This window comes from Aspergillus fijiensis (assembly GCF_003184825.1).
Source record: "Aspergillus fijiensis CBS 313.89 unplaced genomic scaffold BO72scaffold_81, whole genome shotgun sequence".
Classification (NCBI taxonomy): Eukaryota; Fungi; Ascomycota; class Eurotiomycetes; order Eurotiales; family Aspergillaceae; genus Aspergillus; species Aspergillus fijiensis.
The window spans coordinates 118239-140026 of NW_024469057.1; the positions used below are offsets into that span (position 1 = coordinate 118239).

The 21788-nt window shown below is 54.1% G+C and overlaps 9 protein-coding genes and 1 non-coding gene across 10 annotated transcripts; 6 read left to right on the top strand and 4 right to left on the bottom strand.

The window, feature by feature from the left end:
* Positions 1 to 278: 278 nt before the first annotated feature.
* Positions 279 to 1468, top strand: BO72DRAFT_440387 (S-adenosyl-L-methionine-dependent methyltransferase; the record flags this gene model as incomplete). The annotated part of the gene is made up of 3 exons (XM_040943447.1): positions 279 to 369; positions 421 to 455; positions 532 to 1468. Exons 1-3 carry the CDS (start codon positions 334 to 336, stop codon positions 1466 to 1468), a joined length of 1008 nt encoding a protein of 335 aa, XP_040796183.1. The 5' UTR covers positions 279 to 333.
* A 1393-nt stretch (positions 1469 to 2861) lies between these two features.
* Positions 2862 to 2961, top strand: BO72DRAFT_t289. The gene has a single exon. It is a non-coding gene; the product is annotated as a tRNA-Thr (tRNA).
* A 501-nt stretch (positions 2962 to 3462) lies between these two features.
* Positions 3463 to 5408, bottom strand: BO72DRAFT_481207 (cytochrome P450). The gene is made up of 5 exons (XM_040947669.1): positions 5154 to 5408; positions 4820 to 5101; positions 4318 to 4763; positions 3828 to 4261; positions 3463 to 3756 (listed from the first exon to the last, which is right to left on the bottom strand). Exons 1-5 carry the CDS (start codon positions 5383 to 5385, stop codon positions 3591 to 3593), a joined length of 1560 nt encoding a protein of 519 aa, XP_040796184.1. The 5' UTR covers positions 5386 to 5408; the 3' UTR covers positions 3463 to 3590.
* A 1244-nt stretch (positions 5409 to 6652) lies between these two features.
* Positions 6653 to 7334, top strand: BO72DRAFT_472685 (peptidase; the record flags this gene model as incomplete). The annotated part of the gene is made up of 2 exons (XM_040947155.1): positions 6653 to 7069; positions 7134 to 7334. 2 exons carry the CDS (start codon positions 6653 to 6655, stop codon positions 7332 to 7334), a joined length of 618 nt encoding a protein of 205 aa, XP_040796185.1.
* A 173-nt stretch (positions 7335 to 7507) lies between these two features.
* BO72DRAFT_290531 (Zn(II)2Cys6 transcription factor) lies at positions 7508 to 9883 on the top strand. Its single transcript, XM_040940356.1, has 5 exons — positions 7508 to 7677; positions 7724 to 7836; positions 7889 to 8555; positions 8779 to 9500; positions 9585 to 9883. Exons 1-5 carry the CDS (start codon positions 7603 to 7605, stop codon positions 9823 to 9825), a joined length of 1818 nt encoding a protein of 605 aa, XP_040796186.1. The 5' UTR covers positions 7508 to 7602; the 3' UTR covers positions 9826 to 9883.
* On the bottom strand, positions 9844 to 11403 carry BO72DRAFT_490003 (FAD-dependent oxidoreductase). The gene is made up of 2 exons (XM_040948119.1): positions 11084 to 11403; positions 9844 to 11006 (listed from the first exon to the last, which is right to left on the bottom strand). The coding sequence occupies exons 1-2, from the start codon at positions 11377 to 11379 to the stop codon at positions 9941 to 9943; spliced, it is 1362 nt and encodes a 453-aa protein (XP_040796187.1). The 5' UTR covers positions 11380 to 11403; the 3' UTR covers positions 9844 to 9940.
* A 690-nt stretch (positions 11404 to 12093) lies between these two features.
* On the bottom strand, positions 12094 to 13910 carry BO72DRAFT_532146 (phosphatidylserine decarboxylase family protein). The gene is made up of 2 exons (XM_040950420.1): positions 13381 to 13910; positions 12094 to 13313 (listed from the first exon to the last, which is right to left on the bottom strand). The coding sequence occupies exons 1-2, from the start codon at positions 13648 to 13650 to the stop codon at positions 12306 to 12308; spliced, it is 1278 nt and encodes a 425-aa protein (XP_040796188.1). The 5' UTR covers positions 13651 to 13910; the 3' UTR covers positions 12094 to 12305.
* A 2421-nt stretch (positions 13911 to 16331) lies between these two features.
* On the top strand, positions 16332 to 18489 carry BO72DRAFT_501285 (uncharacterized protein; the record flags this gene model as incomplete). Its single annotated transcript, XM_040948965.1, has 7 exons — positions 16332 to 16353; positions 16409 to 16430; positions 16486 to 16503; positions 16562 to 16782; positions 16836 to 17509; positions 17571 to 18052; positions 18126 to 18489. The coding sequence occupies 7 exons, from the start codon at positions 16332 to 16334 to the stop codon at positions 18487 to 18489; spliced, it is 1803 nt and encodes a 600-aa protein (XP_040796189.1).
* A 637-nt stretch (positions 18490 to 19126) lies between these two features.
* BO72DRAFT_390241 (NAD(P)-binding protein) lies at positions 19127 to 20318 on the top strand (the record flags this gene model as incomplete). The annotated part of the gene is made up of 3 exons (XM_040941799.1): positions 19127 to 19742; positions 19872 to 20034; positions 20156 to 20318. 3 exons carry the CDS (start codon positions 19127 to 19129, stop codon positions 20316 to 20318), a joined length of 942 nt encoding a protein of 313 aa, XP_040796190.1.
* Positions 20319 to 20712: 394 nt separating this feature from the next.
* Positions 20713 to 21737, bottom strand: BO72DRAFT_452994 (NAD(P)-dependent alcohol dehydrogenase; the record flags this gene model as incomplete). Its single annotated transcript, XM_040945876.1, has 1 exon — positions 20713 to 21737. A coding segment is annotated over one exon (951 nt), but the record flags the coding sequence as incomplete, so codon positions are not given.
* Between the last annotated feature and the right edge of the window lie 51 nt (positions 21738 to 21788).

Genomic DNA, 21788 nt, shown 5'->3' on the forward strand with positions numbered 1-21788 from the left:
CATCTGGTTGCGAGTTCTTCCACGTTCTCGTTGAATCCACTCGGTATGTAACGGTCATCGTTGTGCCATGGGCCAGTTCGTTGCTGATCGCACGCGGATACTAGATACTACGGGAACCGGACGGTTCCATGGGTCGGTGTTGAAGTCATCGACCCAGGCTTCTAAGCCACACGACGAGTATTTTTCCATTCAAGTATCTCGAGGATGTTACTTGTTACTTGATTGACCATAAAAAACTAACAAGACGGAATCATACCCTGCGAAAGGCCGGATATCCCAGATAACCCGTGAATTCTCAAGGCAGCCAAGTCCGTCCCCGACGTAACGGCAGGTATGCCACAACGTCAAAGTCAAGGGGCCTTTCCACCGGTAATCCAGCGCAAAGTGGGCGTCGAGAATGCCATTCTGACACCAGCCTAGGGGGGTAATCCTAGTGAAGCCCAAGCAGCAGACAGGTAAGTAGTAGTCGTCGAACTGGCCTGATTTCTCGGACAGCCACAACGCTCACGCAGAACCCCCTTCTTGCTACAGTTACTACAGCAATGGCAGCAGCTTCATGGAGTGGGCCTGGGGTACGTCCTTCCATGTGTGCCGTCGCTGCCCGGGCGAGTCGGTGCAGCAGGCCATGATCCGTCACGAGCATTATCTCGCCCTCCGACTGGGCCTCCAGCCCGATCAGAAGGTGCTGGACCTGGGGTCGGGCCTCGGAGGCCCCGCGCGCGAGCTCGCCCGCTTCGCCGAGGTGGACATCTGCGGGGTGGAGATCAGCGCCGCGCAGGTCCAGCGCGCGACGCGGCTGACCGAGCAGGCCGGCCAGGCCGACCGCGTGCGCTTCGTGGCCCGGGACTTCACCGCCACGCAGCTGGAGCCCGACTCCTTCGACCGGGCGTACTCCATCGAGGCGACGTGCTACGCCCCGGACCTCACCGCCGTCTACGGCGAGGTCTTCCGTCTCCTCAAGCCCGGGGGCATCCTCGCCGTCTACGAGCTGGCCATGACGGACCGATACCAGGCCACGCGCGCCGACCACCGCGAGTGCCACCGCGACCTGGAACGCGTGGCCGGCTGTCCGCATCTCCGCACCACCGCCGAGGTGGTCGACGCCATGCGAGCGGTCGGCTTCGAGCTCCGCGCGGCGGAAGATCTGGCCGATTCCGCCGCCGCCGCCGCAGGCTTGCCCTGGTACCAGCTCATTGACGGTTCGTTCAAGTGGATGGGCGGAGCCGTGGAGACCCTTGCCTGCGGGCTCGTGGCGGCGTTTCTGCGGCTCTTTTCCTCGCGCTGGGGCGGTCGGTTCCTGAGCGCGGGCGAGATGCTGGGCCTCCTCGCTCCAGGAACCCGGGGTCGCGTCGTGGACATGGTGAGGGTGATGAATGCGTATCGGGTTGCAGGGGAGAAAAAGTTGGTCACCCCGATGTTTCTGATGGTAGCTCGAAAGCCAAAGCTTCGACCAATGGCCTCGGAATGAGACAGGCGAAGCGCAGCTTGGTAACAGGTCGTCGCTGAGGAATGGAAGACTGCCCTGAAGACTGTGCTGCCAGGGCCTTAAATGGAGCGGACAACTTTTCAAAAAGGGGAATCCTGTTCTTGGTAAAGTCTACCCAACACAAAAATAGGATTTTATTCATAGCAAAGTGTTTGCCTTTCAAAAATGGGCCCTCATTTCTGCCCTAGTGTGTCTCCTGGACCCCGCCTGGGCCAGTCGTCGGCTATTGCGGAAAGGCTGTTAGGCCCGGGTGTCGGGTCGGCACACCACTGCAGGGTTCACGCCCATCGGCAGAGTTGGGTGAACCAAGTCCGATCACTTCCACCCCCTAAAAATCATTGACCAAGCCTCCACCGCAGCTGCTTTTAGTTGATAACTGCCTACCTAGTAGTAGGCATCTGTTGGAGTCCCCTGCCTCCGTCGGCCACGACACTACTTTTGGAAGATGATGCATGGTGACGATAGGTTTACCGGACTCATCAACAGCTTGGATATAATTTCCACCCTTTGTGATTTATCGACAGGCTTTGCAGCTTCTAGTTCGCCCCTTCTGATGATTTCCCTGGTACTTGTCGACTGAGCGAAGCAGGATCAAAATCCGATGGCAGGGCTGATTTGTGTAGTATACCTCAATAGCAATCGGCTGGGTTTGGTCTTCTAGATTACCTTTTCCTTCTAAGTATGCACCCTCTTTATGTAGCTTCACTGTCGCACAATCATTCTTCCGGTGGAAGAAACTGGGCCCGCCGCACTCCACACAATTCAGATTCTTGATCAATAAACTGTAGGAGGGTTGACTAAAAGAAAGAAAGATGTATGACTGCTGCTTATCCAGAATAAATTAGGTTTTCCGCGCCAAAACAGTGTTGCTTTTCGCTGTCCCGAGGGCTTGTTTTCCAGCGCTGGCATGCCACCTAGTCCCCAGTCATACAGACATCTGTTGCCAAACATGCCGATTAATGACTGTGATACTATAGTTGTGTAGGTAACCTGATTACCGCTGACAAAAAAAAAGGGTTGTTTCGTAACCCAACTCTAACAGATGTCCTAGAAGCTCGAGCATAGTGGTCCTTACCCCGAGCTGAAAACCCGGCTACCACCAACTAACCAACTTAATTTCAATGACATCACAACCATCCTCCACCGCATCCCCCAACTTCCCCCTTACCCCATACCTTCACCACTCCAGCACCCCAAACCCCACCCCAACAGACACAAAACACACACAAAAACCATCTCAAACCCAGCATCACAGCTCACAAAACCCAGCCCCAAAATCGCAGCCCCCACAGCGGGGCTCTGGGGCCGCAGCGCCCTAGAACAAATACGGCAGGTGGGGCCATATTTTAGTTTCGAGTACAACTGTACAACAACAGCCGCGGTGGTGTAGTGGTATTAACATTGCAGAGCCCCCGTACTAGCCTTATGCTAGCGGTGTGGAGTGCAGATTCTGGGTTCGAGTCCCAGTCGCGGCAATCTTTTTTTGGGGCTTGCGTGAGGGGTAGGACGTCATTGGGGCGTCATAGGGGCATTGTGCGATGTAGGGGTCTTCGTAGAGGGGGTTGGTGGTGAGATTGAGGGTATTTCCCCTGTTCATGTGCTCTATCAATGATGCTTTGATGGCATTTGATGTGTTTATACTAATTGAATGCAGATGCCCGAGCTCTTCATGACATTCACACTATGAGAAATGGTGGGCATGCTGAGAGTCCCTTGACGCTACAGTTTCTTTCCTGCTATCAAGAATATTCAACATTGCCCTTCTCATGTCCACTGGCGCAAAGGCTTGACTGTCGTCCTGGTGGAACCCGCCGGTCCGTCCCGGCGACGCCCCGCCCCGCCCCCGCCGTAACCATTTCTCAAGCCTACAAATGGAATGGGTAACGTAGTGATCCCGCCGTGTCAGTCGGGTTTATATCTCATCGGTATTCCAATAGAGCCTTACAGGGATGGGAATGTATTGGATCGTAGCGTGTCTTTGCCTTCACACTTCAGAGCTCTGGATTAATGATGTGAGGTTGACCCCTACTGAATGATGCGTGCATGATTCTAGCCACACATAAGAAAGCCCGACCATTGGCTCATCCTCACTCTCACGTTTCTCTCAAGAAACCACAACCCTCACCCCCTTCGATTCCCGTCTTGGCACCCCTACAAAGACATCATGATCGTACGCCACATCCTCCACGGTCGTCTGGAACAGTTTCGTCCGGGGGAGCACTCGCACCGCGAGGGCCGCCATTGCCACGTACAGGTTACAGTATGCGAGACTGATGGTCATAGAGATTAGCATGGAGTTTGAGCACAGTTGTACTCAGTTTATAGCAAGGCTGAAACATACTTGATTCCAACGCATGAGCGGCTTCCCCTCGAAAACGAAGTCAAACTCGTCTCCATCCGGCGGCGCTGGGCTTCATCCGCCTCAAGCCACCGCTCCACCCTAAAAGTATGCGAATCTGGAAACACTTCCTCATTGTGGTGATTGATCGCATTGGACATGCCGACGGGCGTGCCGGGGGGAATGTCGTAGACGATCTCGCGCCCCTGGAACCGTCCACGGTAGACGAGGCGCTCGTTCGGCGCAATCCGCGGGCTCCGCGGGCTGACTCCGTAGGACAGGCGGAGTGCCTCGGCGATAACCGCGCTCAGGTAGGGTAGTTTCTCGAGTTCGTTCCACGTTCGGTTGGTGGCGTCGGCGGCTTGGAGTTCCTGCACAAGGCGGGCAAGCGTCTCTGGCTGGTCCAGGAGGTAGTAGGTTGCGACTGTAAGGGTCCACTGTATGTTTGTTGAGTACTGAGAACCGATCTGAATGTTGAAAGGGTGGTACTTACGGCGGTTGTCTCTGTCCCCGCGGTGTTCAGCGACAAACCGTCCCCGGTCAACCGGTAGTCGGTCCTTTCGGCCTCCGGCAACGAAGAAGTAAGCAGCGCGTGGAAGATAGTCGGCCGGCTGGGGATGATCCCCGTCTCGAACTCCCGCCTCGCTTGGCGCACGCGAGCCGGCATCTTCTCCGTCGACTCCTCCATGTAGACCTGCAACGATCGGGGCAGCCATCTCCACAGGAACGGGACTAAAGGTACCAGAAGTTTGGTTACAGGTATGAACCGAAAGAGAAAGATCGTCTCCAATAGACCCACAACGGCGTCTCGGAAGTTGGGCTCCCAGCCCTCCTGCTCCACGAACCCGAAGGACTCGCCAAAGCAGTAGCCGGAGATAACGTCCGCGGTGAAGCAGCTATACGCGGTGGTGATGTCGAGTGGTTCGTGGTTCTTGGTGCCTAGGAAGTGGGTTTTCAGCAAAAGTGTTTACAACGGAGAGGGTATATATCCCTACCGAGCCGGATAATCTTGTCGCAGAGCTGGTCGGTCAGCCTCTTGACTTCAGGCTCCAGCCGCGCAATCTGTGCACGCGAGAAGAATTTGTTCATCGCGCCGCGTCGGATGCGATGGTGTTTATGGTCAATGGTCGCAAACATCGCCTCAGCAGTAGGGCCGGTGGCAAAGGTGACATAGTGAACCTGTTTGTCTCGTGGGCGCCCGGCGGTGGGGTACACCTCGTCAATGAAATTGGGGTCGTTGAAATGTAGCTCCTCTGGGTTGATGCGCACCACCGGACCTGGTCTCTCGGCGTCAGATACAGGACCAAGCGTGGCAGCGGTACAACGAACCATAAATTTCGTGCAATCGTCTGATCTCGTGGGTGAAGCGACCCCCTCTAATTAAATCAAACCAAGCCTCATACAGAAAGGTGGCAGCTGCGAGCTTCGGGCCTGGAATGTGGCTGAGGGGGTGGAAGGGGGAGACATTGTACAAGGCGCGGACGAGACGAGACGCAACCCAGATCCCCACCAAGTAGAAAAAGCCTGTGGGGCTAAGTATTGTCGAAGAGATAGAGAGCATAGTGAGAGGTGTGCGTGTCTGAATTATTGTAATTCTGGGGGGTTTCTCTCACCGTCAGTCTAGGCTTATATTATTTCACCACCGTGAGGGGACATGCATATGTGACATCAAATATAAGCCCGTATTGTTATCGAATCCAGTATGGCCAATTTTAATCTGCAAGGATATCAAGCATGTAGGCCAATCATTCCTCTGGGATTGGCTCTCCTCCCGTGCACCAAGCGAGTGGCACTAATGCAGACCCCGCAGCAGTGGGACGCTGAAGGAAATAGACTGGACGAGGATGGTCTGCACGATGGGGCCCAGGACGTCGCTTAGGAATGTTACCTACGCCGGATAAATTTGCATTGGCTTCTGGGACAGACAGACGTGTGCGTGAAGGATTAGCCAAACCCCGCATGTAGATAGGCGAAAGTCCGATCTTCGTCTATCGAATTTTGGGATCTTTATTTTTCTTGATGCTGGCCACATAAGTAATAAGAGGGTTAGCAGATGTAAGCCACGTGCTTGTGCAGCTCCTTCCCCCCGAGCAATGTTTATTCATGATGCTATGGGTCGTTCCCCGTAATGGTAAAATTATCCGGCGAGAGAACTGACCCTCCTTGTTATCTCCGAGTCTTCTCGGATATAGCGGTTGTCCGATGCCATTACTGAAAGAATATCAAGCATTGGCTCATGTTAACCCCTGAGGAAAACATACAAAGGGGGGTAAATACCACTTCTACGGTGAAGAGAGATTGAATTTTTTAATTTATATATTTTTATACCTTACCTTCGGATAAAACAAGGTTGAATGGAAGCCTTAATGCATTCGAAGCTTGACCCCGAACAAGATCTGTGATATTGGTGCAATAAAGTGGGATAGAGACTCTTACCTTCATCACATACAACCACACATTGGCTAGTGTTGTTCTACCTTCGTGTACGCAGCGTATTACGTCTCAGACTATCGATGAAGTCACAGCATGTGCCGAGTTACGTCTTATGCATTTCCTTCCAGGTCCGTGACTCCAGGTACCAAACTCTAATAGGTATGACAGGTCAACGGGTTGCACTGTATTGCCATCGCAAGTACTACCACCGCAGGCTTTCGTGCTGTACTCCTTTTTCGGTTGTACAACTTGACTTTGAGTCTAAATACAACCAACACCACCGGCCGCGATTACCACCCACTTTCTGCTTACTTGTTATCGAGATCCAGCCTCAGCCACCAAAGTCCTGCTTTCTCTTGTATTCACATGTCTAGGCACAATCTCAACACACTTTCATGAAAATGAAGCTTGCTTACACTATCTTCACACTACTTGCTATAGCATCGAAACTGCTGGGGAAACCTATCTCCGAAGGCAGCTCTCAGCAAGACGTCCATCCCGCCGCAACCCCAGATAGCCCACTCCGGAAGATCGACTCAAACATCGGCGTTGACGATGTGATCGCCACTCTTCTCCATATCGGCGTCGATGTTGTTACTCTTGATAAGACCATCTCAGCGCTTCAATTTACGAAGGACAGCATCCCGCTCCTCCAGTCCCAAACCCGGGCCATCACCGACTCCCTCGACACATTGATTGCCCAGACGCTCCTTCTCAGCCATTTGAGTCCTATCGAGAGCACCCGGGTGACTGCAAACACTGTCATCTTGAAGCCGACCTATACTCATTTGCTGAAGGTGATTTCGGAACAGGTTAGTATGGTTCCTCCAGATGTAGGCTTGAATTCTATTAAGGCTAAACATGTGTGCTTGACAGAGACTCACTCTCTGCGCTATGCAGTATTGCAAGGAAATACACGACTGGGTAGGGCAGTTTCGCATCAAATTGCTGGTCTCGACGGTAACCGCCAATGCCATCCTCGTGCTCCCGGATGCGGTTTTAACCGAGGCGGCGTGGGCGGTTCAGGATCGGGAGTTTCCACCTGTTCTAGCGGCCTCTCATGGACCTTACAACTAGAAGCTCAGTTAGGCTCTCAATTGTGTGAATAGAGGCAGAGTCTGGCGAGGTTGTGTCTTGCGTAAGGCGTGATCATGCAGTTGATGGTTGGACACACAGCTGTGCTGGAAGTGTAATGTCTTGCTTAGTCATATATACCTGCATAAGTCAGCCACTAGTTAGGCAATCACCCGCTCGGCTCCAGGCTGGCATCAACCACTGGCACTTCTCTCCGAATACCCCCCATTCTACATTCTACATTCTACATCCTACATCTCTCGTTTCGCAAATGTCTCGGCAAGCCAACGACTCTCAATCTCGCGCACGCACGCGTCTTGCATGCGACTCCTGCTTTCGCAGAAAGGTAGGGCGCTCACCCCCCCCTGAAGCCTGTTTCTAATAATATCCAGATAAAATGTTATCGGGACAGGATTCCGTGCGAATGGTGCTTGCAGCAGGGCCTGCAATGTACCTTCGATCGCAACCACCGATTCAACCAGCCTTCCTCAACGGACGATCACGTGTATGTACTTCGCGGTCTATGCCCAAGAAACGCTAATAATTTCATCGAGCAGATTGTTGTTTCCAATGGGAGGACAGCAGCAAGCACCAGAGGGACCGGCGAATGGATCCACAGCTCAGGTCAAGTCACCTTCTGACTCGAATACCCAACGAGGATCGTCCCTTCGCTCACCTGTCGCCATCGATCACATTATGGGACATGTTCCGACTCATCTTCGTGCTTCTAATGGACTGCCCTTCTTCACCACCGAAAGTCGGCAGTGGATGGAATCGCGCACCGGTCAGACCATTGATTTCGATCGCCTGTCTTTAAACAGTCCGCGAAGACAAAGCCAATATGTGGGCGGCTTGGCAACTACAAGGGAGTACTTCCAGACCCACAATCATCCTGACCTACCGGATAGGAGCAAGGTACTGTTGGTATTCCAGTCCTTCAGACGTTTCTGGGTGCATCGCTTTTTCCCTCTGCTCCACCCAGACCTATTTCATTACACCATGGAGGCGGCATACGAGAATAAAGCATCGGATGCTTCACCTGATCCTTCCACGGCTAGAGCCTGTATTTTTGCTTTCATGGCATTCATGAATTCTTGGCCCTTCGGTCAAGCCCTGCCCGAGGATAACAATGTTCAAGAGTATGGTCACCAAGCGCAGTATCTTCTGTCAGAGTCTTTGGATGGAGCGGCCACTATAGATGGGATCCAAGCATTGCTGATGCTCGTAAGTCAAATCCTGTGCTCATGCCCTCTGATCCATCAAGGCGGCTGTTTGTTTCTTTGAAGATTTGGGGGCGTATTGCGTCATATGCTCAGGAGTTATGGTCTCTTCTCTGGGTGGCCTGAAATCCTCTGGGCACCTTCTTCTTTCCGGCAAATTTTACATGAGCTATCCCCTCCTTGCAAGCATATTAGGGGTAAAGTCCGCTTGCTAATCACTGTTATAGTCTCTTTTTCGACTGCTCCATTTCAGTGCCCCCCACTCAGTCGACTTGTTCTTCCAGGCCTCGGTCCGCCACATTTTCACCCTTGGGGGCCATCTACATCGGCATGTCCAGAAATCACCCACTGTCTTCAACTTACACTGTCGATTCCTTTTCTGGTTAGCCTACCTTTGCGACAGGGAACTCTCTCTCAGGACCGGCCGCCCCCCAGCAATCTGCGACGATCACTGTAACCTCACTCTCCCAGATGAAGACGAACTCGCCATGGAATTTGGCTACCACGACCACCAGACCCCAGCGAATTTTAATCTTGCATTTTTCTTCCCCGCAGACATCAGGCTCAGCTTTGTTCAATCCAAGATAACTAGGAAGCTGTACTCTCCTCAAGCCGCATTAGCCTCTGATGCGGAGTTGTTGAAGACCGTTCGAGAGCTGGATGATGGATTGAATGAGTGGTATCGAAGCCTGCAGTTTCCGAACAATGACCAGGGAGTGGTATTCACCCAGGAAGAGATTTACCTGCGCTCGTGCTTGCTACAATTGCAACACCAATACTGCATTGCTGCCATTCATCAGATGAGTACGGGATGCGCGGCATGGGTAGCCGATCCCAGCAGCCGAGCCTTGGGCATCACTTTGAGCTTAGAGGTTGCGGCCAACGCGAGCCGCGCACTTCTGCGACAGTTTCTTGTCATGCAAGATGCATTAGCACAGGAGGTGTTTTGGTAAGATCCGATCCTCTCCTCCCATGCCGCGTACGATACCAACTGTCATCAGGCTGACGTTCTTTCTTCTTGGGCTACTCTCAGGTTTGAAATCTACTATGTTCTTTCAGGGGTCATGAACCTCTTTTGCAAAGTGTTGAACGATCCCGGTGACTCGCAGACGCTGAACGACGTTCACCTGCTCGACACAATTGCGGCACGTTTTTCCCGGGCGGCAGGGTCACATACTTACTTTGGCTATTGTGCTGATGTCCACTTGATGCGAGACTTCGTGGCGGAGCTATGTCGTCTTGCACGATGCGCTATTTCGAGAAGAAGACAATAAGTCGGTCTGGGAGGGATAGCAATCACAGATACAGATGATGAGGGTATTAGCTATATTGTAAAGGCCACAGTGACAGAACGCCCTCCTTTCCCTCAAAAGTTCCTCACAACCTGGCCTATCCTGCTTTGACTTCATTCTTGAGCGGATGTTCCCAGCTAACCAGCGCGTCAGGAAATGGTTCGTCCGCGGGGATATAATCCAACACTAAGGCCTTCTTCGTTGCGCGCGCGGCGATAAAGTTCACGAGGAACCACATCACCCAAGCGAAGGAAATAACATAGCGAGCCAGGAAGTGATAGTATGGACTTGCCCAGGCGTCCAATCGCGTTTGAGATCGCGAATGGTCGGCGTCGGCTTTCAACGGCGCGGCCCTGATCTTCTGGTACTCCTCGAAGACCTTGGCTAGGGAGGTCTTGTGCGGTGGTACGTCGGGACCGGTCGATCGCAGTAGCGCATGCAGCCCGTTGCACAGCGCCACCACATCCTGGATTCCATTATTCAGCCCCTGTCCCGCGTTCGGGGTGAATTTGTGGCACGCATCGCCTGCCAGAACAATCCGCCCGTCCCAGCTCCACTGCCCCAGAATCCCTTCCTCTAGATTCGCCATTCCATCAGTCAAACGCGCCGCGTACACATCCTTGACCTTCAGTGTTCTCGACACGTGGAAGTCAGCGAACCGTGCCGCATACGCCTTCATTTCTGCTTCAGTGTAGCGCATCCGCTCCGTCGTCGGCCCCATCGGTATCCGCTCGAACAGGAACACCCAACCTCGCTCCCTCCCGGCCAGAAACATGACCGACATGTCCTTGGAGTGTGTGACTGAGCCATGGCCCACCTTTACGTCAGCGGCGCTCGGTCTGGGAAAGCTACACCACAGGCATCGATACTGTGCCGGGAACGAGGCCTCGTCTTTGCATTTAAGCTGAGCCGACGGCCCCTCGGCCAGCGCCAGCTCGCGCATCAGGGTCCGCGTTTTGCTATGCGCCCCATCGGCACCCAGCACCATTGACCCCTCATACGTGCTCCCGTCGGTACACGTGACGCGTACACCGTGGTCTTGCGTCTCGATAGTCTCGAGTTTCTTGCCTAGAAAGTACCGGACTTTCGCAGCGGCAGGCAGTGCATCGTAGATGCTCTCGATAATCTGGGCGCGATGAAAGTAGGTCATGCCGGTTCCGTGGCTATTTGGGATTCGGAGATCCCATGTGTCAGTGTACGACGCCTTCTCCGAAGGGCGTGCTGTGCCTAGAGCACTTACTTCTTTTTAAACACCCGAGAGATGGCCGTGTTCTCGGCGAACGCATATCCGTCCCGCGTGAAGGAGGTGACCTGGTAGATCTCGCCACTGATCTTGGACAGTCGCGTCAAAAGACCTAATTGGTGCATCACACGCAGGCTGGGTGGTGCCAGGACCACGCTGGCGCCCTGGTCAAGGACGACCGAATCGCGGGCCTCAAGGACCACGAAGTCGATCCCAGCGTGGTGGAGGGCGTGCGCGGCGGTGAGTCCGATGGGGCCTCCACCGACGATAATGACTTTGAATGCTGGTGTCATCAGCAAGTATCACTGTAGACGTGTGTGGGGATCTGAAGCTTATGGCGAAGAGAGAAATCGAGAAATGGGCTGACCTGCCCGTGCTTTTACAATGCAGGCCTCTAATATGGTCACCCCGCCGGGATAATCCCACTGATCGACATTCTCATACCCATCCCGCTCGTTAGGTCAATGCAAGTGTGTGCATACGCGAGGTCTGATGACGTGTGTCGGGGAATCCATTGGATCGAAACCCGACAATCTCAAACGCTTCTACCCAAGGGACTGTGCGCGGCATCTGCGGTACTTGCCGTTCTCTGGCCTGATTGGGTTTGACGTCCGCTTATGCAGTCGCTGACCCGCTTGATAAGCGGACGCTAGTTCATTGGGATTTTCGATCCGTGAATGGGCCTAGGGCTTCGCTCAGATCTCATTCTCGACCATTATCTCTGTCACATTCGCTAGATACAGGCCATTGCCGTGACAGGAGAACGCCTTTGGTGGTTGGTCCTCATGATTTCGATAAGCGCTTGAGAGTAGGTCTGCTAAGCCGGTCGCATGAGATTGAGAAGTTGACGGGAGTGGCACTTGCGACTAGTGGGCTACATTGGATCGAGACAGAGAGGCTGAGGCAAATTGCAGGTTTAATTAGGGCAACTCACTGTGTAGGGCTGAAGCAGCCAACCTCAAGGTACGGACAACGTGCGTTTTACATCGTGGTTGGGTTTGAAACCTCGTATCAGCATTATTATTGAAGAAACCTCCGATGTCATGTCATGACCAACCCTACTCATGTTCCTGACGTCTTCGACAACTATAGAATCAGGTCATCAACTTGACATTCTTCCACCTGGCCGGTCCATCTGTCCACATCACGAGATCACCCCAGCCCTAACTTATTCTCCGACAAACTCTCGTGCTCCATGACCACGATCGAAAGGATCTCCTCAGAACGCCGCCAACTGACTATTTACCGCAATACACCGCCCCTCATACCCGGGATCCTGCGCCAACGCCTCCCCGACAAACGGTGAGAAGGTCAGATCCACCCCGGGCTCAAACAGCAGACAGAACGAGCTCCCGCCGTAGTGGAAACTGCCGATCTCCTGGCCCTTGACGACGCGGTCCCCGACGGTGACGGTGGCTACGCAGCTCGACACGTCCGCCATCCCGATGGCCAAGAAGCCCACCGTCCCGAGCGCCGGGTTATCGGCCTGAATCAGCACGGCAGTGCGGGTGGCCGTCGACGAGATCATCGTCAGCGAGAGATCGGGCGCCTGGCGGTCGGGGCATGACGCCTTGGTGGCAGGGTCGACGTTCTCGAAGCCCTTGGCCGGGTCGGCGGCAAAGTAGGTGCCCTTGAGATTCAGAACGTTGACGACTGTGCCGGTCACCGGGGCGTGCCAGCGGTGGTAGCTGAAGGCGGAGAGCCAGGCTTGGAAGACGGTACCGCCTGTGAAGATCGCTGAAGGGTGGGCGGTGGGGGTGTCGTTGCCGTCGCCCAGCATGTCCCGCAGCGAGTAGACGGTCCCCTTGAGCGAGAAGTGGGCGCTGGCGGGGACGTTCTTGACCAGGGCGAAGGGCTGCGACTCGCAGGGGTTGGCGATGATGCGGTCGTCCTCGGGGCCGGCGACGGGTCGCATCCCGGGTCGGAACCGCCGCGTGAAGAAATCGTCCCACGAGCGGAAGCCGTAGTTGGGGAGGGACGGGTCGCAGATGAATGCGTCGGCGAAAGAGGCCGCCCGGAAGGTGGTGTTGTGGGCGTGCACGACGACGTCGAGGAGTTCCGTCAGCGCGCCGGAGGATACCCACCCGCCCTTGCCGTTGTGGATGGCCTCGGCGGATTCAGCGGAGGCCAGGTACTGGCCCCATCTCTGGAGGATGGCGTAGAAGTGCACGTTGATGTCCTTGCGGGCGAGAATGTGTGAACCCGTTCGCGTGTTCATGAACCATATCTACGAGGGAAGGTTAGCATGTCTGAAGTCCGGCGTGGTTGATGTGGACGCAGAGAGGGAGACGAACCAGCACTTCATTCATCGGACAGGCAATCACGCAGTTCTGCTCCACCGCCGACGTCCACGAGGGCACCGTCTGGATCACCTGGTCGATGTTGTCGAGCAAGGCACTGTAGTTGCGGATGTGGCCAGGCCCAATGTGCTTGGATCTGTCCAGAAACTCCTCGGGGATCTCACTGAATGCCGTCGCAAACAGCTCGATCAGCTCTGTGTCGCTCTCGATGTGTTCCCGCAGCGCCTGAACCGTCGGGTCCTGCCGGTGGTCGAGGCAAAACATGCTTGCTTGCTTTCTCGGTGACGGTGACGGTGACGGTGACGGTGACGGTGACGGTGACGGTGACACAGGGTGAAACAGCTTTCTCAACGGAGGGAAACCCTGAAGCGTGGATCAAGAGTGCAATGCAATCGGCTGGTTAAAAAGAAAGAAAACAACCTTGACCTTGTTGACCTCGTCAACCCATGCTCGCGCTGCTCCAATTCTTCGACTCTCGGCGAGGGAAAGAGTTTCTTTTCTCCCCAAGCCGCCGGTCATCTTCCCAGCTTAAGGAATGGGGGCAGAGGAGAGGAAAATGGCGCCTTTAGCCCTCAGGCTGGCGGCACCGTGGTCCAAGTTCAAGGATTTCAAGGCGAGGGGAGACATTTTCGCTCGCCTTGATCCGCAAGGGATGCAACCCGGTCCGCCATTCGTTGGAGCTTTGGTCAGAAGGATTGGCTCGGTACTTCGTTGTGGGGTCCATCAGATCATCAGATGAGGCATGTCGCGCGCAGGAATGCTGCTCCTGAGCGGTAGTGAGGTATGTCGTTCAACAAAGAAGTTTGCCAATAAACCCTTGAGCCCCCTTGCGTGTGCGGATTCCCCCAGCCACGCGTATATCTCTCAGTTCCTCGATTGGGTGGATTTCCTCGCTCCCTGACTGTCTTTGTGCTTGGCAAGGGTTGATGAGCGTATGCTTGTACGTAATCTGGAGTAGTGGAGTCTTTTCGTTGATGCCGTCTGGAACTTCTTGAGTTGGTCGATGGGGAAAGGGGATGTTTCAAGGTGTCAGGTCTGGCTGGAGTGGCGGCATTGGATACTCTGACCGCTACTCTTGCTCAACTCACAAAACGTGTCTATTTTCGTGAACCGATCTGATCTGAACCATTCGCTTTGTCTCGATTGAGGACGATTCGGGACTTTCACTGGGCTAGACTTCTGCTCACAAGGTAGGGCCTATGCTTGTTTGGGGCTCTGCCTTCCCTAGCAGATTCTGACTTGAGAGATTTCCTTCTCAAGGCATCAGTATGCGGCATATAAAAATCGTCAGGAGTGGGCAATATTTGGTTAATGAGCCGATCTATTGATGCATGCTACGTATCTTTCTGCGAAGTGACCTGCCTGACCTTTAGGACACTTTGGACCTATCTTATGCCCACCGCCCGTCCAACGCTCTCTGCTGATTGTCTCTGTTACATTACTCTTTTCCTTATGATTCTGCTCCTGCACTTACACGATGGACTGTTGTCATAGACAGTCTACTTTATTCACGAAAGCATATAACTGACGTGGTCCCCAGACTCGTGTGTAGGTGGTTTCAAAATGAGACGCTCATGTCTTATCCTATGCATAATCCTCTCATCTCTTCTTAGAGGATCTAGCTTGATACTGGCTAGATTGGAAGGGGTATACAAAATACGTAAGCTCGGAGATTTGGACGCAAGGTATAGCTGGGTCACTTCGGGACTGGAAGACTATTTTTATCTCGCGCTGGACAGGTTCCGGGCTTGTCAGTGTCTGGGGGACCCCAGCTGTCGAGATTACTCCTGCTTCTCTTCAGTGCCCTTGGAATAAGGTTCAAGGTACACACTTCTATTCAATGGTTTGCTATTTGGTGAGACGAGGTGGGTGTCTGGCAGCTTGGTCTCGTGTGGGGCAAGCTCTTCGATTTGCTCACTACATCCCTAGGTACAGTACAGTACTTGTCCAGAGCATTAAGTTCTTTTATCCGTATCATTTTGTCACCTGGCATAGTAATTCTTCCCCGCTAACTCATGTGATCGACATACCCCTTCTTCCCCGGTCCGGTATCTACGGGGTCAAGCTGCAAAAGATACAGTTGATTCGCCACCTGACAAAACTTTTGTGAGGAAAGTCTCAGCGACTCGGGAGTAGTTGATCTAATGTTTCTGAAGAAGGATCCCACAAATCCTCAACACCCCGGCTCTTGAGCTGTAGCTCTTCACAGTATCAAGTTAGTTGTTTTTCTGTCGTTTGCCCTGAGGCTTTCGGTAATCAGGCCTACGGAAGGATATAACGGCCACTCTACAAAAGCGAATTCCCTCGCTCAGTATCCTCACTGCAATAGTAACCACCTCTAGGACTCTCTGTAACCACCCGTCCGTCCACATTGCCCCTTAAGCTTATGGGATTATACCTTTGTAAGCCCCTCCTCCTTTTCTAAAGCTCTCTCGAGCCCCGCAGAGCCCCTGGTCACGTGATATCCCAAGCCCCCCTTATCTTAGAATATGTAGGTCTTTTAGAGGCCGAAGCTCGTGTTATCGAAGCGTCTTTCTTCGTGAATTCCTTTTACCTAGGGTTTTTGAGGTTTATATAGAGGCTTGATCTCCCCAGCTCTTATTCTTCTGCCGACAGATTCTATTTTCCACAGTGGCGTACTCGTATATCCTTCCGTACTGGCCGCTCACCGCCCGCCACAGCCATGTTGTTTGGTTCCGCCCAGATTACAGCAAGTTACTTGGTGCAAATGGCCAACAAATCCGTGCAGGAAATGTCACACACGAGCTTCGCCCCATTGCGAAGACCTCATTCTACACACCGAATTTGGAATTACACCCCAGTGCTATGGATGATTTTCCACAGCTTGACCAGGCTAGCCTGGCTCGGAACTCCCATATACCGGCTGTATGTTTTAACCTTGGCCAACTGGGACCCGCTGCTAATCTATCTGTATAGTGCATTGAATGTCGAGCTCGGAAAGCAAAGGTGAAGCTCGGTCGACTGCCCCTCATTTGACGCAGGCGGACTGATACTCTGAAAGTGTACCAAAACTCGGCCATCGTGTGCGCACTGCAGACAACTGAACAAGCCGTGTGTGTATCCTAACAAGGTCGTCAGGTCGCCTTTGACACGCCGGTATGTGTTGGAGATTGGTCGTTGCGATGATGGTCCGGCTTGCTAACCCATTCCAAAGGCATCTCACCGCAGTCGAAGATAGACTGGAAACGCTTGAAACCGCCTTGAGCAAGTTGTTTCCTGGCGGTGCTCTCGATACTATCATCAAATCCCTACTCAATGATTCAGCGGATCTTCACGTGCTCCCGGGGACCCCAAGCACCGAGTTCACCTCCGTCTCCGATCTCCCGCTTGATCTCGAGATTCCTGATGCTCCACCCCTGTCTTCCATACAAGAAGGTCTGTTGCGATTTGGGGTCGTCGTGGGGATTAGCACTGACAGGATGGGATAGATCTATCACTCGACACGTTCCCCAATGGACCGACTAATCTCGTCCTGGATGCCTCCATCCCCCTGGATGACACTCTATTACCGATTCCTCAACCCGGCAGCGTCGAAACGCTCGTTCCAGACGAGGCAAGACTAGTCCGTGCTTATTTTGAACACTATCACCCGGTCTTCCCTTTTGTGCATCAATCCACATTTCTGAAACAGTACGAACATCAGCTCGATACAGCACAAGATGTTGGTTGGCTGGTTCTTCGTGATATGATTTTGGCCATGGGGTCGTGGTCACTCCAAGACGCTGGCGACTGGCGGCACAGTCACAGCTTTTCACAACGGGCCAAACGCCGGCTCGACTGCTTTTCTATCTTCGATCAGGCGTCTCTAAGCCTGATCCAAGCGCTTCTACTGATGAGCGATTACTACCAGAGATACGGCCAACCAAAAGATGGCTGGACCTGTCTTGGGGTCGCCACACGAACTGCAGTTAACCTGGGGCTTCATCAAGAGTCAACAGCCTCCGGCTCCGAGGACACTCTGTTGGCACACGAGATTCGGAGGCGTGTGTGGTGGAGTGTCTATTGCTTGGATAGCTGTGCGTCCAAGATATTTGGTCTCCCCCTCCTGCTGCCGGACGATAGGTTGATCACCGTCAAACCGGTGCTCAACATCGCAGATGAGGTACCTAGTCTTGCGCCAGCGAATCATCGTTGAAGTGTCTGCTAACGCGTACAATGACAAGGACCTAACTGAAAACAGCCGGTCACGTCCGGTTGAAAGGGACGAGTGGACGATCTATTCGGGATTGATACTCCAGGCCAGCTATCACCGCATGGCCAATGATATCTATCATCGCACCCTTGCCGCCGACACGACCAACCCCGAGAATATCAAGGCATACGAACAGAAGATCAATGACTGGCACAATAATCTCACGTTCTGCATTCGTCAAACCCCGGCCGATCGACTCCCATCTTGGGCCATCCATGCGCGCGACCGGCAAATGCTGTGCGATAGAAGTCTTCGACTTCTCATTCATCGACCCGCGCTCTTAGATTGGCTACGGAGAAAACAGATCTCGCCCGGGCAGTCCGGATTAGGAGAGCATCTCACCGAGCGACAATGCCGGACGAGTGGTCTTAACCTCGCCCGTGGCACCATCAGGCTCACTTGCCGCCTCATCGAAGATCGTCAGTACTCGAACGTCACGCTACCGTTTATCCTGTTTGTGCCCCTCTTTCCTCAGTTTTCAAAGCTGTATAGTGCTTACCATCTAACAATGAGCTTTCAATCCCAGCTACAGCCTCTTCCACGCCGTCCTGGTGCCGGTGATCCATCAGAAAGCCGACGCCTCGGTCCCCGAGTCGATCTCCTGGCGCCAAGACATTGAGGAGGCCCGACAAACGCTGTCCAGTCTGTCCGTGCATCACGACGCTCTGTCCACGCATTTCCTGGTGATTCTTGACCGGCTCACGTCGGATTCGGCACCGACTGCGGACGGATGCCCTCTACGCCCGGCTTCGGACCCAGTGCAGCCGAGCAATCTCCGGAACGCCCCCACCAATCTCTTCGGCAATGAGGAGCTCCAGCTTCTGCAGCCTGACCTTGCGGACCTGTCATCTCTTCCGACCTTCTCAGAGTGGCTGTATTTCCCTCCATAGCTGCGGAACGGCACCTGCTCCTATTACTGTGTTGGAGAGTTCCAGGTGCAATAAGGCTGTAGATAGCCCTCTCTTTCTACCCGGCGGTGCTCAGCACGTGACTATCCCAAGAAGCACGAAATGACAAGGAAGCTTTAACGTTACTGTTGCAACGGAGTGATATTCATGCAAGGCATGGAAAGACGTGTGGAGATGGTGCCAAAATCACGTGATCTGGACGAAGCTGTAACTAGACCCTAACTACTGGGCAGGTCAAAAACGGACTTGGCAGAATGAATACTCCGTGGATACTATGAGTAATCGAGAAAAGTGTCTTCTCTGGGGGATTACAAATCCCCACCTCCACGCATGGGCGACTGCTGAACTAACGGATGATGTAACTTAACGGAGGTGGATTCCTCGCTACGGACTACTGTCTACCGGGATTCCTATTGGCTCATGGCTTTGATTATACTAGTAAGTACACCGAGTGATGCTGGTACTCAATGCAGTGATTTTCTATTTAAACCCTGTCTTCATGCATGCTCGAGGAGTGAAATGCTAGAAAGCAGAGCAATCAGGTCTTACCATCCAAACTCTTCTCAACCATTGAGCCTCCGCTACATACACCTCCACCCCACCCATTCGTCCCCCAATCATGCCTCTGACCGTCGGTATCGCCGGTATCACCGGCAAGTTCTCGCGTCTTGTCCTGAAGAACCTCCTCCGCAACCACCCCAACGTGCAGATCCGCGGCTTCTGCCGTAACGCCTCCAAGCTCCCAGAGCACCTGCGCTCATCCGACCGCATCACCATCATCCAAGGTGACTCGATGAGCTTGGACGACGCCCGCGAGTTCGTCCGCGGGAGCGATGTGATTGTGTGCGGCTACCTGGGTGACAACGAGTTTATGACCGCCGGTCAGAAAGTGCTGGTCGATGCGTGCGAGCTGGAGTCGGTGCCCCGCTACATCGCCAGTGACTACTGCCTGGACTTCACCCAGCTGGAGTTGGGCCAGCATCCCGCCAAGGACCCGATGAAGCTGGTCAAGAGCTACCTGGACTCCAAGCCCACTGTGCAGGGGGTGCATGTGCTGATTGGTGCCTTCATGGAGACCTTCTGGAGCCGGTACTTTGGCATCTTTGACCCCGCGCAGCTGACCCTCTCGTACTGGGGGGACGGGGACGAGGTTTGGGAGTCGACCACCTACAGCACCGCAGCCGAGTTTGTGGCGGCGGTTGCGACTGATCCCAAGGCCGTGGGCATGCAGCATTGTATGTTCCATTTCTCTCTCTCTCTCGCCCCGCATTTCTTGCTTAATTCCTCCCGGGGTTCCCGCAAGCGCCCCTGGATTGTATTGATGGCAAGGACTGACTGTTTCGTGGGGGAGTTTCCTTGGCCAGTCCTCGGAGACCGGAAAACCATCCGCCAGATTGCAGACGAGTTCGCCCAGGTCTATGGCCGGGAGCCCCGGCTGGTACGCCTCGGCTCTCAAGAGCAGCTGTACCAGAAGATGCATGCCATTTATGACCAGGATCCCTCGAACATCTACGCTTACTTGGCTCTGTACGTCCTGTCCTCCTTTAACCCCCTCGCTTTCCTCGTTGTTTCTGTTCTCGATACTGCGGGGTCTTAGTGAATCAAAGGCTAATTTCCCATCCCTTCGCGGGCGGGAACCAAAAAACAGCTTCTATCAGTACTATTGCACCAATGGACAAACATACCTCAAGCCAGAGCTGGATAATTCCAGGTACCTGAGCGTGAAGCCGATGACCTTCAGGCAGTTCCTGCAGTCGCACAGCATCGACTCGTTGAGCGACTCGTACCAGAACGCTGGGTCGGATGCCTAAACGCAGAGCCGCGGATGTAGACCGGTCTGGGATCCAGAAGGTACAGTCCCGTGCTATACTGTGTAAATATCTAGTGATGATCCCTGTTGAATATGATACTGTGCGGATGATTGTGCAGCATTAGTGTGTGGATTAGCAGGAAGGATATTCAACTTCGTCCGCAATACCGTTGGTCCTGTTCTCTAATCCTCTGCTGTCGACATCGGCGTGTTGAATCTCTACTACCCCACATATATCACACATCATTGGGAACTTATAGTCTGCACTATAGGCGAAGATGGCAAGAATGTCGTAATCCTTCATGTGAGATCTGTGATGGTTGAAGTATCACCGGCAATAATGGTCACTGTGCGGAGACCTACGTATCTGTGGACCTTCAAGCAGCAATACCGAATTCTTGAATTCCTCCACTTGACATTGTTGAAACAAAAAATGCTACAAGACTGACAGTGGAACAGTAGCCCCGAGCTAGTCCTGCACCCCCCGAATGAGGTTCTTGATCCCCTCACCCCTGCGCGTCCTCTCCCACGCCTCAGGCGCCTCCTCAAACGGCAGGGTACTACTAATCAACGGCGCCACACTAATCTTCCCCTCAGCGAGCAAGTCCAACGCAATCTCATAGTCACGAGGCGCATAGCGAAACGCCGTCTTGAAGACCGTCTCCTTGGCGAACATATCCAGCAACGGCAGCGCCTGCAGGGGCTTCCCCATGCCGACCTGCACCAGCACCCCACCCGCCCCGAGGGCATAGAGCCCCGTCTGCATCGCCGTCTCCACCCCGGTACACTCGACCACCACATCCACCCCTCGACTAGTATCCAAGCCCATCTCCCCCCTAAACCGCGCAGCAACCGCCTCCGCATCTTCGGCATTATCCGGCCGCATCACCGTGACACCCGACATTGACAAGAACCCCCGCGCAAACTCCACCTTCACCTCACTCACATCACTCACCCCCACCCTGGTAGCCCCATACGCCTTTGCAACAGCAGCAACCAACAGCCCAATCGTCCCGGCCCCCTGCACCAACACATTCAGCGCAGGCCGCACCTCCGCCAACCGGACCGCATGCACCGCCACCGCCAACGGCTCGACCAGCACCGCCTCCTGCAGACTCAGCGCATCGGGGATCGGGTACACAAAGTCCGCCGGCATCCGGAACACCCGACACAGGGTCCCGTGCGCGTCCGGCGGGTCGGCCGCGAACTTCATGGCCGGGCAGAGGTTGTACCGCCCCGTCTTGCAGGGCCCGCAGCGCCGGCACGGGTAGCCGGGTTCGACGGCGACGCGGTCCCCCGGCTGGAGGTCGGTGACTGCGCCGCCGACGGCGTGGATCGTGCCGGAGGCTTCGTGGCCCATGACCAGGGGCTTTTCCGGGGTCACTTTGGTGAGGATGCCGCCGTGGGTCCAGAAGTGGACCTTTCGAGGGTAAGTAGCTTTCTCTGGGGCTAGGACTGGGCTAGGGTTGGG